Source organism: Cygnus olor, chromosome 3 (assembly GCF_009769625.2).
Source record: "Cygnus olor isolate bCygOlo1 chromosome 3, bCygOlo1.pri.v2, whole genome shotgun sequence".
NCBI lineage: Eukaryota > Metazoa > Chordata > Aves > Anseriformes > Anatidae > Cygnus > Cygnus olor.
Genome location: NC_049171.1, coordinates 89,085,303 through 89,103,038, shown reverse-complemented (window position 1 = coordinate 89,103,038; position 17,736 = coordinate 89,085,303). Strand labels below are relative to the sequence as shown.

The following is a 17,736-nucleotide window of genomic DNA, read 5'->3' as shown; positions in this document are numbered from 1 at the left end:
CCATGCTGCAACAAGTGCAAGACCTTAGTGCACTGATGCAAGTGAGTCGGGTTCATTTCTCCCCTCTCGGAGCCATTGGTCTGGACATGGAGTTGCTCCAGGCCCGGAGTTCAAGTAGTACTCCTAGTCAGAAGGACCTGGATGCTTCTCTTCGGTGAAAGCTCAAGTTCCTGACCAATGCTCTGTACCAGGGCAGGGAATTTTAACCCAACTCAGCATGATGAACTCTCTGACAGACCAGGTGTACTTGCCTGTATACGAAGGGAAGAAACTAGGTGTTGGATGGCGAATAGGACCTCTCAGGTTTTTAATTTCAGGATCGTCGTGACACTGTGTTCTCTTTCAATGCAGCTGGCTCAGAGAAGCACCATCCAAACCTTCATTCCTGTGCAGAAGATGGAGAAGGGCCTGCTGCTGGAGCACATCTTGCCCAACCTGAAAGTGCCTCAGAGCTACGAAGTTCGCCTGACGCCCATCACCAGCTTTGGGGCTGGGGACATGGCTGCCCGCATCATCCGGTACATGGAACGTAGGTGTCTCCTCCTCGGCCCTGGCTACAAGATCAGGCCCGAGCCTCTGGCAGTGGGTCAGGCCTATGGACACGGGCATGTGTACACATTGTCTCCTGTGACCCTCGGGTGGATCTGTGTGCTGTATAAAGGTTTGATGGCATGGTGCAGCCACGCTAGGCCACATTTTGGCTGCTGCCTTCAATGCAGAGAACCAGATAGAGACCTCTGAGGATAAATCTCTACTCGTTCTTCACTCAGCGGCTCCAACAAATGCTCTGCACTCTGTGGGCAGGAGAGCACCAAAACCCCAATCCCCAGTCAGGCCGTCCTGCAGTTTCCTGTAGCTCAGCAGTGTATTTTAGAGGATAGAGGATAGTGGATATTATATATTAGCCACATGCCCATAAAAGTAAGAGGATTTCAAGGGGCTTCTTTCTTTCTAGATCTGAAAGAATTCATGTCCTTTCCTAACTAGCAACTACTAATCCTGTAGCTCTGTCCAACACCCTGAACCCCAGATCATCACATTGATAGACGTTGACCAGTATCCCAACAGCTCGCAGCTCACCCCATTCTCACAACCTTGTGAGATCAAGATGATGTCTTGATTCCCCTCTGGACCTGTATTTTAGGAGAAAGTATAGAGCCCCTTCCTGCTATGTTTGCCTGATTTCACTGAACCCTCTTGTCCTGGGGAGTCACTCCACATCAAGTATTTCTAAGATACTTGTTTCAGACTTCCACAGCGTCTCAAACTACTTTGACGTCCCTCACAGATACCAAGCTTTAGCTGCCAGTGGGTGCTCCAGAAAGAAACTGCTTGGGATACCAGAACAGTTCCCCTGTGCAGTCCCATGATCACCACTTAGGTGGGATTTTCTTCTTCAGATTTGTTGCTGCTTGGATCAGTGAGCCAGCAGCTTGTTCCATCACCAAGGCAGACACCAAACACTGCTGTTTTGCAGGGGTGATTTTAGGAGATTTGTACATCTATGACCTTTCTTGATGTGTTTGTTTTATTTTCAGGCTTTGATTGTAATTTGTGATTTGAGGGAGTACAAGCTGTTCTGACTTGCTGTTTTTCCATTTTCTTTTCCAGCAATCAACTATCCCAACCCAACGGGTAAGCAACAAGACCTTTGTATTTATGTTCTGAATGTAATGCATGTTAGTCAAGTGCTCCAGCAGATCAAGCAAGCTGGAAAACAGCACTGACTTTGCAAAAATGTTTTTCCCCCAAAAAGCATGAAATTTCGTACAGTAATAATGCTTCCAATAAGTAATGCCATTTTTTTTTTTGTACCTTGAGTTGTCACAAAGACATATGCCAGAGACATACCTCCCATTTACACCTGGTATCTCTTTGACTGGGTAGGCTGTGAACTTGAACCCACCTTTCCCCTAATATTAGCAATCTGCATCGAGTAAACAGAATATTCTATGTCCTCCAAAATATCTGCATTTAATGTCTATAACCCCCATGTTCTTCTTGATTGGAAAGGGTACTGCTTGACACCTCTGCAGGCTGGTATGGAGCAGTCTCCAGCTCAGATCTGGTTCCTCTCGCAAACTCGTTGAGCCCGGTTCCTATCTTCTTCCCCTCCAGTGTCATCTCTGTTTACTTGCTCATTTACCTTCCAGTCATTCCTGCCAAGACAGCCTGACATTTAGATGCAGGCCCATCCTTAGTGAGCACCAAGAGCTCCCATTGATTTTAAGAGCAGAATACACAACATCTCAGAATGGTGGTCTTTAACAAGAACACGATGGTTTCCGTTGAGCATAGAAGAGGATTTCTAGCATGCTGTAAGTAGTGGTGGAGTGACCTCCAGGGGATGAAACAAAATTCCCGTGCTTTGATTGCTGGATATAAGCCCAGGCAAAACTCTTGGGTAGAGATGGGCAGATTCCTTGCTGGTGTTCCACAGAGCTCATTCCATGTAACTGTTCTTTTTTTTCCCATTTCCAGCTGCTGAGTAAAATAAAAAGAAGCTGAAACGGCATTCAGTCATGTTAGGCAGTATGTGTATAGGCAGGCAAGTGTTACTGATGTGCTGCAGAATACCAATGGGCAAGAGGAGGTGGGACTGGGCAGTAATAACCAGGAAATTGGGAGCAGGATTATCTTGTTAGGGCAGCCATGAGGCATTTGTTCACTCTCTGAGGATGATTTGATGCACCATACCCTACCTGAGAGCAGGAGCTTCTCACAGAGACAGAGGGAATTTGTAGCTGTAGTTTCTGGTTCTCTTTTCTTTGCTTTTCCCCACTTTCTGATCCTCCTCTAACATTCTCCAGAGGGAACTCACTTGGAAACCCTGAACGTATTGCCAGCGATCCACTCCAGAGTGTGTCCTTCAGCACTTGCTGGAGTAGGTGAGCATCCTGGCTCGCTGGAGGAAGTGACAAAATCTGGCCTTTTGCCACTTGCTTTTACACTGCATATATCGCTGATAATGCCAGGGCAACTTCGGTCTAATTGTGTCAGTTTCCTTGGGGTCTTTGTAAGCTGAGCCTTCAGACTGCTCATCTGGGATTGCTTTGGCAGCTTGACTGAGACGAGAAAGTTACATGAAATTTGTGCATGGCAGAGGAGTACTCAGCTACGTTTCTCTTTTCATGCAGTAAACCCAGCACTTAAGGTTTCTCCTCAATATGTTATCCAGCCTGTGCTGAACATTGGGACTGCTGGGCCAGTCATTAGGGTCTTGCCTCTGAGTTCACGCCTTGAGATTGACTGCCTTAAAACTGTATCCACCACACTTGTTTTCAGAGATGCCCCTTCCTTTCAGACTTGCTGCCATTGCAAATATGAGTGCAAAGCCTCGTAGCTCTGTCTCTGGGCCATGGCTCAGTTGCCAGCCTCTCAGTTCAGCATCATGGAAAGCCTTGCTACTGCCACTTTTTCCCACCACTTCCCTTCCTACCACCAGCCCCAGGGGAAGGGGTTGGGAGAGGATTGCAAAGGTATCCTCACACTAGGCTGCCCAGCCAAATTCTGGGAGCAAACATTGAGAGCTCTCAACTGAAAGGCAAGGATTGGATGATTAATGCCTCTGGCAGCCTGATCCAAGGGCATGCACAATGGTGATTAATTTACAAACTCTGAGAGTCACTTAATACAATTATTTCTTCATGTACTTTCTCTCCCAGCCTAATAAGATGTTAATGGCACTGGGGCAGGCATGCATGTGCCATGGTCACATAGCCAGGTGCTAGGGTTATAAAGCAGAAGCAATCTAAAACCAGAGGGAGTGAACAAAAGACACTGAAAATTTCACTTACCTAAAGGTTAGCAGTAAGACTGAATAACTCTTAAAAATCAGTTCATCTGGTTCTAGAAACCAGAATTTATCTTAAAAAACTTTCTTGGTGTTATCATATTTCTAAGGTATTGTCTTTAATATATCTTAGGATAACTGATCATTTTAATGTCATGTCTAAATTCCAGTGCTGGAGAATCTGTTCTGTCCTTCTTACCCTGACCCTGCAATTTCATTTGGATATAGCCTTCACTTTCTAACCCAAACACTGCAGTGCCACCAGTTCCTTGTATCACAATGGCAAATAGGACTGTACAGGCCATATTATCCCAGTGTGGTAGATGGGGATATTAAAGCACATAGTGTTCTAGTGTGACCCAAACAGCTATTGTGTGGTGAAGCTTTCTTCCATTGCTGGTTATAAATGCTTTAGAAACTTATCAAGGAAAATTTTGTTACATGCTGCTTCTTAAATCCCAGAGTACTTTGAGGTCACTATCCAGTTTGCATTGTCTTCATATTCTAGTTGGAAAAGTGATCTCCAGTGACGGGCTGTGGGTCACACTGAGGGTCTGTAACAGAGCTGAGGCTCGGATCATGGTCCCCTGTGCTCCAAGCCAGTTTCAGCCGTCAGAGCACAGCTAAATGATGAAAGCAATTTTATTCGAATGAGCTTCCATCTGCTATTCACCCATAGTTTGCAGCTAGGATCATATTATTATTTTTTGTATGCATTCATCTGGCAGTCAGAATTTCAGGGCCAGGAATGGCTTCCCCCTAAGGACTTGAAATGAAAACCTCCATTATGTTTCTCAAGAAGGTAAAGCAATGAGAAATGCTAATAGCTGTGGCTGAGGGTCTCTCCCTTGGGAATGCAGGGAGGTGTCTGTAACCAGGAGCAAACATCTCTGCACTTTGAGCTGCTGCCACTGCAAAGCCTGCCAAGGAAATCTGTTTGGTGAAGACAGCACTAACACCAGCCTTTGAGGAACCAGCTCCCTTGCTACTTCCACCTCGCCTCTAACAATCCAGAGAACAACTTCTGTGTTCAATATTTAAAGCCCCTGTTTAATTTTTAAACAGGAAGGTTCCTTTGCTCCACGGTGCTGAGCCAGGATCCCTGGCAGATGGTGTGAGCCTGAAAGAAGGTTTGCTTCACACAGACAAGGTCAGCAGTTAGATCACTGCTGTGGCCTCTGAGACACAGCAGGTCATTGAAAGGTTTGCTTTTCAGATGGATCTGCCAGTTTTCTCCCAGTCAGCATTGCTGATAACCATCCAGAGGTGACATACTGGTTGTGTCCCAAACCACACCGAACATACCCAAGTCATTCTGGGCATCTCCACTTCTAGCTTGGAGAAACAGCAGAGCTTCTGCCTTCCTGTGGTTTGTTTTAAACCAAAGGACCAGGAGTCAGAACACCTGGGTTCTGTTTCCAGCTTTAGAACTACCTGCTGTGACCTTAAATGTGTCTGCCTGTATTTTTGTGCATCTGTTTCCCCATGTGTAAAGCAAGAGATATATAAAGAGAGGCATTGCTGCTTCCTGGAGATATTGAGAAGCCTTGTTCATTAGCTGTTGCAGTGCCTTGAGATCCCAAGACAAGCAGAGGCAACATGCTGTAGTTAAACTCCCACACAGCAAAAGGTGTTGCAAGTAAGCCTGATCCTGCTGTGGTGCCCAGGGTCCTCCTCCACTTTGGTCTCTCTACTGGAAGCATTGCCTTCTGGAAATGGCTGCATCTGAGTGAGAGGAGAGGATGGAGTCAGGGCCCTGTTTTGGCATTCAAGGAGCTAGGAGTCCGTAGCATACTATGTCTTGTCCTGTGACAGGTGTCCCACATGCAGCAGTAAGAGCAGCCTCTTCCTACCATCTTCAAGCTTTCAGGTCCTCTTCCCATGAGTGTGTGGGACTTCTTATACAGCAGGCCATCATCTGGCACTTGTAAGCCAAGAACACTCTCCTTTTGTCTTGCAGAGATCTGTTTTTTCTCTCTCCCCACGCTGAGTCTTTTGATCATCCTCTCTCAGATCTCCACCTTGACTTGGGCTTTCTCCCTAGCCTACCTCTCCTTTGGTTTCTGTACTTTTTTCTTTGTGGGTTTGCTCCCTCTCAGTCAGTTGCTGGTCTGGCCTCTGTGTTACATATTTCAGCTCTGCTTTCTATCTGATATTCCCTGTTAAGAGAATTTTGTGCTGGGGAAAGATGTTACCTTCCTCCTCTGAAGGTCCACAAGCACAACAGGGTCAGAGGTGCAAACCCTCCCTGTCCCACAACCTTTGATTGCAAAAGGACAGTCACAGTGGATTCTGCTGTGTCAAGTAATGCCATTGTAAGAGAAAACTTGTGTCTACTAACTGCAGCCAGCATCCTGTAAGCTGGAGCCACACAAATGTTTGTTTTCAGTCTAACAGAGACAAGCCAGGGGTGCTGGACCACCCCAGCAATATCAGAAAGCCTGTGGGCTCCAGCGCCTCCTCCGAGGACCTGTAGCGGGTGCCTGCTACAGCCACGAGCGCCCTCCTCTCAGCCACGAGGGCTGGGGAAGGACCCTTAGAAGCTGTTTTCTCACCCTTTTCCCCCTCCGTCTCCTTGTGCTGGGGATGATAGAGCCCCTCTGGCCTGTTTTATTGCCGGGCTTCAGCCCCTGCAGGCGTCTGCCCCATCCGATCCTGCCTGCAGCTCCAGCTGCCACGTGGCCCCCAGTGCCCAGCAGTGCACTGTGGAGCAGCGGCTAATTTGGATTAGGATGCTAATTAGAAATGAGCGGATTGAACGGAAAGCACTTAGCCAGGGTTAATCAGCAGTTAAGTGGACAGCCCAGCCAAGCTCCCTATGGCTGTGCTCAGCTCGCAGGAGCGGTGTTTCCTGCTGAGCTAGAAGAAAAACCAGCTGCCCCGATCCATGAACCGAGCCCTTGGTTTGCAGCAGTGTCCAGCCATTTCATGAGCCGTGGGAGGACGCTGCCTCCTCTTTCTTTCTGCTTTGGTGGGGGAGCTAGGCAAAAGGGGGAACAATAGCACAGAGCCCCAGGGTCCCTACCACAGGAGTCTGCATGCTTTTGATGTCTGTGCGGCAGACAGTGGTTTTCTTTCACAAACTGGGGGGGCTTTAGCTGTGAGGGAGGAGCTGGGAGGTGTAGCATCTCAGAGTCAAGGTGCTGTTCATTTCATGGCTGGTCTCTTCTCTCTGGTACAAGAAGGCAGTTTTGGGGGTGCATGGTAGGTGTGAGAAGCTCCACCATCACAACATACCATGTCTCAAACTTTTCACCCTGGTCTTGGAGGAAACTTCCCTTCCCCGTCCCATCATTGGCACCCAGCACATAGGTTGCCAACCCTGCTCTGTCCTACATGTCCTGCTAGAGTCACCCATGCTCAAACAGAAAGCCTGAGGCATCCTGCTCAGGAATCAGAGCAAACCACCACTGAGGACAGAGGAATGTAGGAGCCCAGGCAGGCATTCAGGCTTCTCTTCATCTGGCCATGATAGCAGGAACAGTGTGGGGGTAAACCCCAAGGAGATGAATCACGCATCGTCATGCCATGGATGAGCTTTCTAACAAATATTAAGACCTCAGCAAGAACATGGTTTTCTCTTCTGCGTATTCTTTAATGGATTTTAGTTACCTTATCTTCCAGTTTCATAGCACAAACTCTTGGCTCTAATATAAAGACAGAAGGTAGAGATCTGTGCTTGCTGTGTCTGCACCACTTATAAGCTGTAAGATCCCACTCTCAGCTCATTCCTCAGTTCTGATTTCTGTCCATGGATCTTTGAAAAACACAGAGCAATTTTCATAACCGATCTTGGACTTATTTTCTCTTTCTTTTCTGCCTGTTTTCCCTGTCCTTCTCCAACCATATTAGCAGTGCAAGGCTTGTCCTTTGCCTTTGGTTTTGTGGCTCAGGAAGTACCTTTTCACCACAAAGGTTAGACAAAAGACCATCTTCAGTCTGGTCAAGCCCAGTTCGCACCATTCTTTTTAAGTCTATATTGGATCATGCCTATGTCCCAGATTTTTCACCTGTCTTATAATATTGCCATGAGGTGTGACTGTCTTGTGGTAGCAGTAGGAGGAAGCCCTTTTGCACACGTGGCTGATCCTACATAAAAACCCTTTGCCTGCATAACTTATTTTGTTAGGGGAACCAGCATAAGGTGCAATAGCAAACGTGTCTCTTAGCTGGTATAAATTGAATGTGCTGTAGCTAAATGACACATTTGTAGCGCTGAGCTGACCTCTTCTCCACAGCTGATTTTTTCATGTGTGCCATAGTTTAGTGTAATACATAGAACAAAGTGGGGGTCATCGTCTCGCACTTTCTCCTTTCTCCTGGGGAAATTATTCTACCATCAAGTTGTTCTGGTTTAAAAGCCCTTGTGGCCTGTTTGCCTTCCGTGCTCCTCTTACCATTTTTACCCTCCTCTACATCTGCTCCCTGAGACCTCCCAGCAGACCGTCTCTTCCTCTGTAGTCCTATTAGCCTTACTCTATTTTTCCAGATCATTGCATCCATCAGCCTGGATTAACCCTTCCGTAATCACACTAATCATGGAAATATTCCTTTCCAGCCTCCTCCTGGGGCCAGGGGCTGCCCATCTGTGCTCAGCTCGACACAGAGCCTCAGCGGTGCTGCAGCAGCGGCGTGTGCCCTCCTCAAGCAGCCAGGCAGCCTCGGGGAGGAGGTTTGAGAAGATGCAGCTGACCATCCCCTGTCCTTCCCTGCAGATAACACCTGCCGCTTCGAGGACGAGAAGATCTGTGGCTTCGTGCAGGACAAGATGGACAACTTCGACTGGACGCGGCAGAACGCCCTGACACAGAACCCCAAGCGCACCGTCAACACGGGGCCCCCCACAGACATCAGCGGTACGCCGGAGGGTAGGCACACTTCTAGGTTTCTTCTGGCTCAGCCGTGGATGCGAGGCACACACCACTGCTCTTTTGGAGTCCTGAGGCTCTGGGAGCCGGCGGAGCGCTGATCTGCTTTCCGCACACGCGCTTCTCCTCCGTGCAGGGTGCAGGGAGCCGGCGGTTAATTTGCATGTTACTGATTGGCACTAAACACACAATTAAAGCGCCCACGACTTTATTTAAGGGAATAGTGTGAGCATTAGTTCTTGTTACCAGCTAATTGCCTACTGCCTAATGTCCTTGTCCTGTCTGATGCTTGTTTTGAAGTCAAAAAAGGATAAACAAGTAGGAGAACGTTTCTAACACCTAGAAATCACCCTGCTGGTTTTAGACAACTGTTTCCTCAAAGAAGGTTTCAGTGGGACAACCAGATCTCCTCAGTATTAAACAGCAGCATGAGGAATGAGGCTGGGGGAGGTGACACTCACCAGGTGCCTCACCCCTGGCTGGAGGAGAATGGTGTTATGTACTGCTCACATGAGCTGTGCATGGGGTACACACTCCAGATTTAGCTGGATATTACTTTTCCCTTTCTGTAATAAGGAAAGTAAATTTGTATGCAAGCACAACTCTCTGAACTCAGAAAAAAATGGGAAACATCCAGTGGCCAGCTAAGGAAATGGCTTTTTCCGTTAGTGTTCAGTATGCCAGCCTGATCCAGCATTGAAAATGATGCCAACAAATTAAGTAGCTAATCTATTCCTCCCTGGGTTGTTAGCAACTACTTTGGTATTGTTCTCTTTAGATAACAACATTGTTTAGGCCAAATGTATTGAATGCTCTCTCCTTCTGCTTGAGGCCGAGAAATTAGGCTTGATTGGTTTCACCATCCCCTTTCTGCTTTCCTTCTTGCCAGCCAGCTCTGGGGCTCCTTGTGCTGCAGGAGCAAGGCTCATTTTGCCCCCAAACAGACGTGTGCATGCATGTTAAGGGACTCATCTGCTGCATGAACTCACATGGGGTCTGCTGATGCCCATCTCTCCTGCTCTTCCCCAAATACATCAGGTGGAGGGAGAACACCTGCAGATATTCTAGGAATGTTTCTGGCTGGGGTCACAACTGAATGGGAAGAGCAAGGCCATGTCTCTCGGAGGAGGAGTTGTCTCCCAGCCTACAGCATCCCCTCACTTGCAGGGCAGGAGATGCAGTGTGTGCTGTCTTTCCCCACCTTTCCCTCTCCTTGTGTAGGTTATTACATGTTCATCGAGGCATCTCGGCCCAGGGTGACGGGAGACAAAGCCCGGCTGATCAGCCCCCTCTACAACATTACGGCCAAGTACTACTGTGTCTCCTTCTACTACCACATGTACGGCAAGCACATCGGTGAGTACCGTCTGGGAACGGGTGGCCCCAGCCTGGATCAGGGTGTTGGGGAAGACCTCCAGCCCCAGCTTCACCAGCCACGACTGCAGCCAGCGATTTGGGTGGGTGGGAGACTCGCTCCAGTGCTCAAAGCAGCAGGATGGTCTTCAGATGGTTGTCCCTTACCCACAGCTTAGCAGTGCTAGGATTGTGTGCCTGCTGCAGCCTGTCCTCGGGACAGTTTCCTGAAGTCAACCATCACCCCTTCCCCTCTGGTTCGTGCCTTCTCTGGCACAGGGCCCCCCTACCTTCCACAAAAAAAGAGCATTGCAGCTGCGTTCATGTGCTTCTCCCTCACATGGCCACAGCCACCTTGCTCTAGACAATGGGGTGTCAGAGAGGAGATGGAGGTGGAGGCACTTTGTGGGACCGGAGGGCTCTGTGGTAGCCACAGCTATTTTGGAATGGTCAGGATGCATGTGCCGGGGCAAAGCTCTGCCAAGGGGCTCCCTGCTCTCCCTGGCTCCTTCCTCTCCAACCGTAAGCCTACGAGCGCAGCGAGCACCACGGAAGTGCCTGGCACACTAATGAGTTTCCATATCCAGTCAAGGAGCAATTGCTAATTCGTCACCTCTTGATTATAATTTCATTAATTTGAATAATAGATGCACTCTTCCCACAGCACGCTGGGTTATTAATCACCTGCTGGACTGGAGCCTGACTGAAAAATCAGGGCCCAGGCAGGAATGTGTCCGCCCTTCAATAAACGGGGTTAATTAACAGCTCTCTGCCTCAGCACCATGGATGGCATTGGGAGGGAGCACACTCCCGAGTCCAGCCATCACGTCCCTGTGCATGTGTGGCTGAGCAGAGAGTTAAAGCTGTAAAATCTTCTTGTCTCGGTGGGGGCTAGGCTGAAACCCTGACCCTGTGGGTGCCAGCGGTAAGGGATGGATTGCGGTTCACCGAGCAGGTCTCCATCTCTGTCTTTGCTATGAGGACCTGTGTTTGCTTTCTGCAGTCAGAGGTGTTTTCTGCTAGGTCAGAGGTGTTTCCACATACCTGTATTTCTCCTGCAGATGGGCTGCTCTGCTCTGCCTTCATGCTGGCAGGTTACTCAGGCAGAGCACTGTCGGTAGGGGTTGACAGCAAGTTTTCCTGGGCTTGCTTAACTGACAGAATCCAGCCGTTAATGCTGGCTGGCAAATTCCCTTTTCTCTGCCATTTTCCTTTGTGGTCAGTTGGCTTTGCTGCCTAATGCCCACATGTCCTGGCATTTTTGTAAGGGATTTAGGTATTTGTGATTACAATCAAGGGTGGCACAGACCAATGGGGAGAAGTGGGAGACTGACAAGGAAGAAAGATGTGGAGGGAGAAGACCTCCTCTTGCTTTGTTTCCTTTAGGAATACAGCTGTGTATCCCATTTCCAAGTTCATTTCACTGGGAAAGTAAAAGCCCCTTAGCTTTGGTCTGTATTGGAAGAGAGCTTTGTGTGACAGCATTCACGTGGTTTGTCCAGAGACGGTGTGGACTGGGCATGCTATGGAATCAATTCATGACTGATTTTTGGCTTTTAACATTTTAACTCTTCACCCATTTTCTTTATCCACAAATTGCCCAGAGCAAAATATACGGTTACGCTGAAGACCTCGGGAAGCTGCCAAGTGCTATTTGTATTTCCCAGCTTCAGGTGCCTTCTATATGAGTTGATTTTTCCTTTATGTTGTTGTCCCTGCCTGTTTCCCATTTCCCCCTGGATGCACAAAGGGGCTGTTAAATTTGTCTGAGGTAAATAGACTGTTTAATACTATGCGATGATTTTCCAGGGTGGGTGCTGCTGAGCCGAGAGCGAATAAATTATTTAAAAATTAGACTGATTAGATAGAGTCAGAATGAAGGAGAAAAAAATGAGGGACAGTTCTTTTCTCTTGGGCTATGGAAGATGTGCTTTGGTCTAGGAAACCCACAATATATCCATCTGTAATTTGAAATTCAGTCCCTTGTATCCACACATGAATGAACCCACATTTGGGACGCCCTCTGTTCCAACAGCAGGTCTAATGGCTCAATCTGCCTTTCTAATGCATGTTGGATACTCCCTGGCTTGTTTTGCTTGTGTGAAGGTTGTGAAATCCAGCTAGAAACCTTTAGCTTGTTTGGATGGTGCCAATCTCGACACCCTTGGTGGCTGAAGTCCTCTGAGATCCCCCTGTGGAAGTGGCAGCCTGCCTGAGGGCAAAGCAAGCTTCTTCAGCTTGTTGCCACCTTCCTCTTTAGCCCCTGGCTGGAGAAGAGGAGAGTCACCCTCAGATACAGCCCCCCTTGCTAGGACTCCTGCCAAATGAAGGGACAGACCCTTGCCTCCTACCTGTATCACGTAAGTGTCGATATGAAGGCAAAGATGGGGTGGCCACCACCCTGGGCCACGTCCATATCACTTCCCATATAGCCACCTGTCCCCAGTGCCTGCAGACCCATCCCTTACCCCTGTGCCACCTAGTGTCAGCCCAGTCCTACCAAGCCAGAAGACCAGCCCTGCTGAGTCAGCCATATCAGATGGCTCCTGATGACAAACAGCGCCAGCAAGAGGACATCTCTCAGCTCAAGCCTCTCATAGCAGCTCCAGCTCCATCGTGGAGCCAACTGAAGCTCTGTCACTATGAAAGGAAGCCATATAAAACCCCGACATTTATTTATTTTTTTAATAACCCTTTTATTACCCTTTTCCCCCTCTACAGAACTTGAAAGCTGGTTTACTCTCACAATTTGACTATAAAATATCCATAGCCATCCAGGCAAATCTTCCCTGGGAGAGTTTTCAGACACTACTCGTTTATAATAGATATGACGAAAGAGAGAAACAGAATACAAATGGAGCGTTTGTAGCCGTGGTATAAAATATTCAGCGGCTAGCAGAGCAGGATGATGTTGAATATCTTGCAGCTGATGAGAGAGCAGGGTGAAGGGGAGCTCCCTGGAGGCAATTCCCATTCTTCTGGAGTTATTTGGTCATCGTTTTTCCTTCTTTTGCACCCCTCCAGAGCAAGCATTCGCATTGCTCTACAATCCTGCCAGACCAAACAAGAAAATCAGGAGGAGGAGAAGGAAAGAAATATGGTTTCCATCAGGCATTCAAGAACAAGGGTGCCTTGTTTGTGGCAGGTGCAGCTATGTCAAATGAGGAATTGCTTGCTTTGCACCCTCCTTCAGGAGAGGAAGCTAGCCACAGCAGGCAGTGACCAGTTATCAAGTGCAACTCTTTATCAAGTTGGCCTGGTGAGTCAGCCTTGAAGCTGGGGACAGATGCCCACATGCTTCCACCATCAGGCTCTTCCTCCCTTCCCAGAGTCTGCCTGCTAGGGGGATGCTTGCAGGGGGTACCCATGTGCAAGCAGTGATATCGAGTGTACCCAAACAGGAAATTTTTAGCCTCCTTTTTATTTGTGAGCTTACGGGCAGACCCTTTCCAAACTATTTTTGCTGTGCTTTTAAAGAACTCATGACTGCACAGAGGCTTATAACATGGGGTTTCTGAAAGGGGAGAAGGCAAAGACCCCTCCTTGCCCTGGGGTGTCTCCCAAGCTGGGAATGTTCATCTGCTTCCCCTAGTAAAACTGGCAGGTCCTGGGCTTCGAGAGCCAGGCCTGGTTAAACACAACGTCTGAAGATCCTGCTCTTGGTTTTCAGTTTTGTAGTTCAAGCCTCTTATCTGCACTAGCAGTGCCACAGACTTACCTTGGCAAGTCCCACTTCCAGAAATCAGAGAAGAAACTTATTTTCTGAGATGCATCCAAGATCTATGCAAAACCTGGAGAGTTACAGGTGCTGTTGTTCCAGCTTAGTGCTGATACAGACCCTATCTGATCACACCAGCTAAGCCTGGCCTGTGTATAATCAGGATGGGAAGCTTTCAGTGAAATTGTAAACTACTGTGAGGAACAGTGTTTGGGACTGATTAAAAGGGATTTTAGTTCCAAGTCAGTAGAAACAATGAGCTCTGATCACACCACTTGCCACAGCATCCAAGTTCAAGAAATCCATAAGCTGTTTTACCAGGGTAATAGGTTTGTGGGCTGGTGGTGTCACCACTGACACCCTCCTGCTGATCAGGAAACACAGACAGGAAGGCCTGCCAAACTGAATTGCTGCTTTACTTCTTCGACTCAAATAATGCAGCTAGTGCAAAGGTGTGTCTGAGAGGTCGTGGTGGATGAACGCAATAGGGGACAATATTTGCAGGGATACCTGCCATGGTTGCTTCTTGTTTCTGACAAGTGGCAGTAGTAAGAGAGGTGTTAGGTCACACAAATTCACAAGTACTAGCTATGTCAATGTAAAAGTGCCCTGAACCATGAAGAAGTCCTTTTTGTAATATTCAACATCTCAGCTCCCTCATTCCCACCCAAACCCCATGGATAAATGCATTCTGTTGGTTAAGCATACAGCACCATGCTACCGCATGCAGTTATACAGGTACCACCCTGGAGGTAGCTGCATTGTGCTGGAGATACAAAGTTTGCCTAATATAAGACTGCAAAATTAATTAAATCCATGCCATTGTGACCAGTGCAGTATTTCTACGCGGTAGAGATTACATCACTGGATTGATTGAGGGGAGGCTGATTTTCCTAATGAGTGTGATTCACTTCCCTCAAGGCTCTTGAAAACAACTTGCAGTTAGAGCTAAGTGAACAGTTTGTGATGAAAAAATGTATTCAATTTTTTTATACCCTTTCTTTTTCCACTTATTCAAATGGGTTCTTGGCTTTACTCATTCATCCATCAATAGATGTGTATTTAACTAATGTTCCATGCAGTCGTCAAGCAGCTTTCTGTGGGCTATGGTATGGACCCTTTGGATAGACTATGGTCTCTTCTGATAGTATCTGCTCAGTTCTTTTGGAAGTTAGTCAAATACCATGATCACGAGCAAGGATTATAAATACCTGGCAAGGTAACTACGTATTTGTAAAGTGTCATTCAAGCTCTGTGGGTTCAATACAGTGGCTCTGAACCAAAGGCTGTTGAAGTCATTGCTTTTCTAAAGACTTCAGTGAGCTTTGGATTAAAGCCATAGATCTAAAGATTATTAAGGCCAGATGGGACCAATATATCATCTAATCAAAGTTCCTGCATAACCAAGGGCAGACAACTCCCTTCAGTTACTCTTGCTGGAACCCAGTAAATAACAGGTGTCTACAGCTTGATTGGATGTTTACTTTACAAACAGCACTGACAGTATGCTTGACACAGCTTACAGATGTGGGACTGACATGTCCCTAGCCCAAAGAGCTTGACGTGTAAAGCTGAAGAAGACTTGGAGAGGGAGAAAAGGGAGTCATATATGTGTTGGCTGTTATATGTCCTGTTCATTCCATGAACAGCGTGTCTTCGTGTTGATGCAGGCATTCTGCTATTACCTCGAATCCTTGTGCACCGATCCCCACCTTTCCTTGCCCCTGCCCCATCAGTGCATCACTGAATCAAGTTCTCAGTGCAGATAGCCACTGAAATGTTGCCTTCTTCAGAAGTCCACTTCTGCTGATTTTCCAGTCATGATCTAACCATGCTCCTGATACAGAATTTGTTGGAGAGAATGTCAGGCACAGATCACTGACACCAATTCATTTGCAGGTGCCCTGAATCCTCATAGATCATCTTTGCTCCTGCTTACCTGATTTAAGTCACTGTTACTTGTCGTGTGGGAAGCTGCTACAATCCCCCTTCCCTTCCTCCAGGCTCTGAGCAAAGCATCTTCCATTCAGACTTGGCTCACAGCAGCTGCAGCCATGTGCAAAGCTGAGTAAGGATAAACTGCAACCTGATCGTCTCCTGAACGATCAGGTGTTGTATCAATTATTCAGACTCTGAAATTGCTAGATACAAAGCATTACAGAGGCTTAAGAGAAAATGGGAGCTCTAAGTGCCTATCTGGATTCTTCTTTAGCACTTCCAGGTCACTCTTTCATTCTCCATGGAGCGTCAACTATTTCTCCAGTGCCTAGTTTCATACTTGTACAAGTGGAGGCTGAAGCTGGTCATTCCAGGTACACCCCCAGAGACCCCCCAGGTGCTCTGACTGGATAAAGTTGGGGGGCAGTGGACAAAACTATCTTGCACTACCTGTGCAACCATCCCAGCCTGTTCTTGAACTTCAGCAAGACTTAATTGTGTAACATGCACTGAAGTGCTTCCCAGAAAATCCAAAAATATTCAACAAGTGTCAGCCATCACCACTGCTTCCAGGAGTGACTGCCTCTCCCAAAGAGAGTTCCACAGAGGTGACAGGCACCCCAGCACCTGAACTGCTGGAGTTTGCACATCCTGGTTGGGAGCCTCACCATTTCAGCCTCTCCCCAGTAAGTTTTTGGGGGAAATTATAGCCAGGCATGAAATGGGAAGGGAGTCTGTGGTTATAATAATCCATCCCACCTCAAAGCTGGGAACACAGCCTGCTCAACAGCCTTCTTACAGTGCCTGAAGAGGACACTATCCTCCCTACTTCCCATGCCCTAAACATCCCCCTCTTCGGGTCAGACAGAGGAGGAGGCCAGAGAGCAGCTTTTGAGCAGAGTCTTCAGTTCAAGAGGAAGAATACTCGATCTCAGCTGCTCATCCCTGCTGTCTTGCCTGCTTTGGCACTGCACTAACACAGCCCATCTGCTGCAAGCCCTGCAGACGTGCGGCTGCCCTGTGCTTGGCTCCTGGGCGATGATGGGGAAATAGGCTGTTAATAGGGACAGAGAAGAGACAGTGTAAGTACATCTGCTTCTGCAGGGGTTTTGTCAGGAAGCCTCCCCACAACACCACTTGTATCCTGGGGGCTCTGAGAGGCTCCTTCCCCTCTGACCAAGGTCTTTGTGAAGCCTGCCCGCAGAAGGGATGCAAGTGCTCTTTTAAACCTGGCAGTGTCTGTGCAGCAGGCTTCCATTTCAGCTAGTCAGAGAGCTGAGCACAGTGCGCGCTCTCAGCCTGTGAGCTGGGAACAAGAGTTGCACAGAGGGGCCAGCTGCCTCTGGTGGCAGAGAGGAAAGGGTCAGTTATCAAAGCTGGGGGAAGAGAGGGGTCTGCCTGGAGGCATCTGGGAATATCGCGAAACAGAGGGTGAGCAAGGAGCAGGCAGACCTCACAGTAACTCTGGTTCACTCTGCTTCTTCATTCTGCAGAATTGGTGGGAAAAGTCAATTACGTGTCATCTCCTTCGTGCTATGCTCCTTGTACTTCCATTTTCCCTTAGGCCGACCTCTTCTTGCTAAGGTCTCCTTCTGGGTACCACCAGATACAGCAACAGTGAAAGGAAAGGAGCTGCTTGGCTGCCTTCAGACAGCTGTGTCCCAGAAAATGTCTGAGGGGAAGAAAGACAGGATGCTGTAGCTCACTTGTCTGAGGCACAGAGCATGTACAATGATCCAATCCCTGGGCTGGCCAGCCCTGCTGCCTTTGGGTAGTTCTTCACAGACACCTCACCAGAGTAGGTCTGAAACCCTGCCTTATGTTTGGCCTATGTAATGAGAAATCGTGGTCTGGCATCTGTCCTCGGCAAGGCCTTAGGACCGTAATCTAGACAGTGTGTTCTGGGGTTTGAGATGAATTTAGGTGCTCTCCTCTATGGTGCTCGACCAGGAGATCTCATCTATGGTGCTCAACACCATGAGTGTGGTAAGGGATTCAGGCTGCCAGGTCCTGGCCCTGCTCACAACAAGAACAGTAAGGTTGGCACGTCTGATAAAGACCAACAC

General features: G+C 48.0%; 1 protein-coding gene across 4 annotated transcripts in view; it reads left to right on the top strand.

Moving 5' to 3' along the window:
* The window catches only part of MDGA1 (MAM domain containing glycosylphosphatidylinositol anchor 1), a 136,732-nt gene that overhangs the window by 107,574 nt on the left and 11,422 nt on the right, over positions 1-17,736 (top strand). For 3 of the 4 annotated variants that reach the window (XM_040552848.1, XM_040552846.1, XM_040552849.1), the window contains exons 11-14: positions 352-529; positions 1,612-1,635; positions 8,509-8,661; positions 9,883-10,017. In XM_040552848.1, coding sequence (XP_040408782.1) covers positions 352-529; positions 1,612-1,635; positions 8,509-8,661; positions 9,883-10,017 — 490 coding nt within the window. The remainder of the gene's footprint in view (positions 1-351; positions 530-1,611; positions 1,636-8,508; positions 8,662-9,882; positions 10,018-17,736) is intronic. The other variant, XM_040552847.1, reaches the window with a different exon arrangement.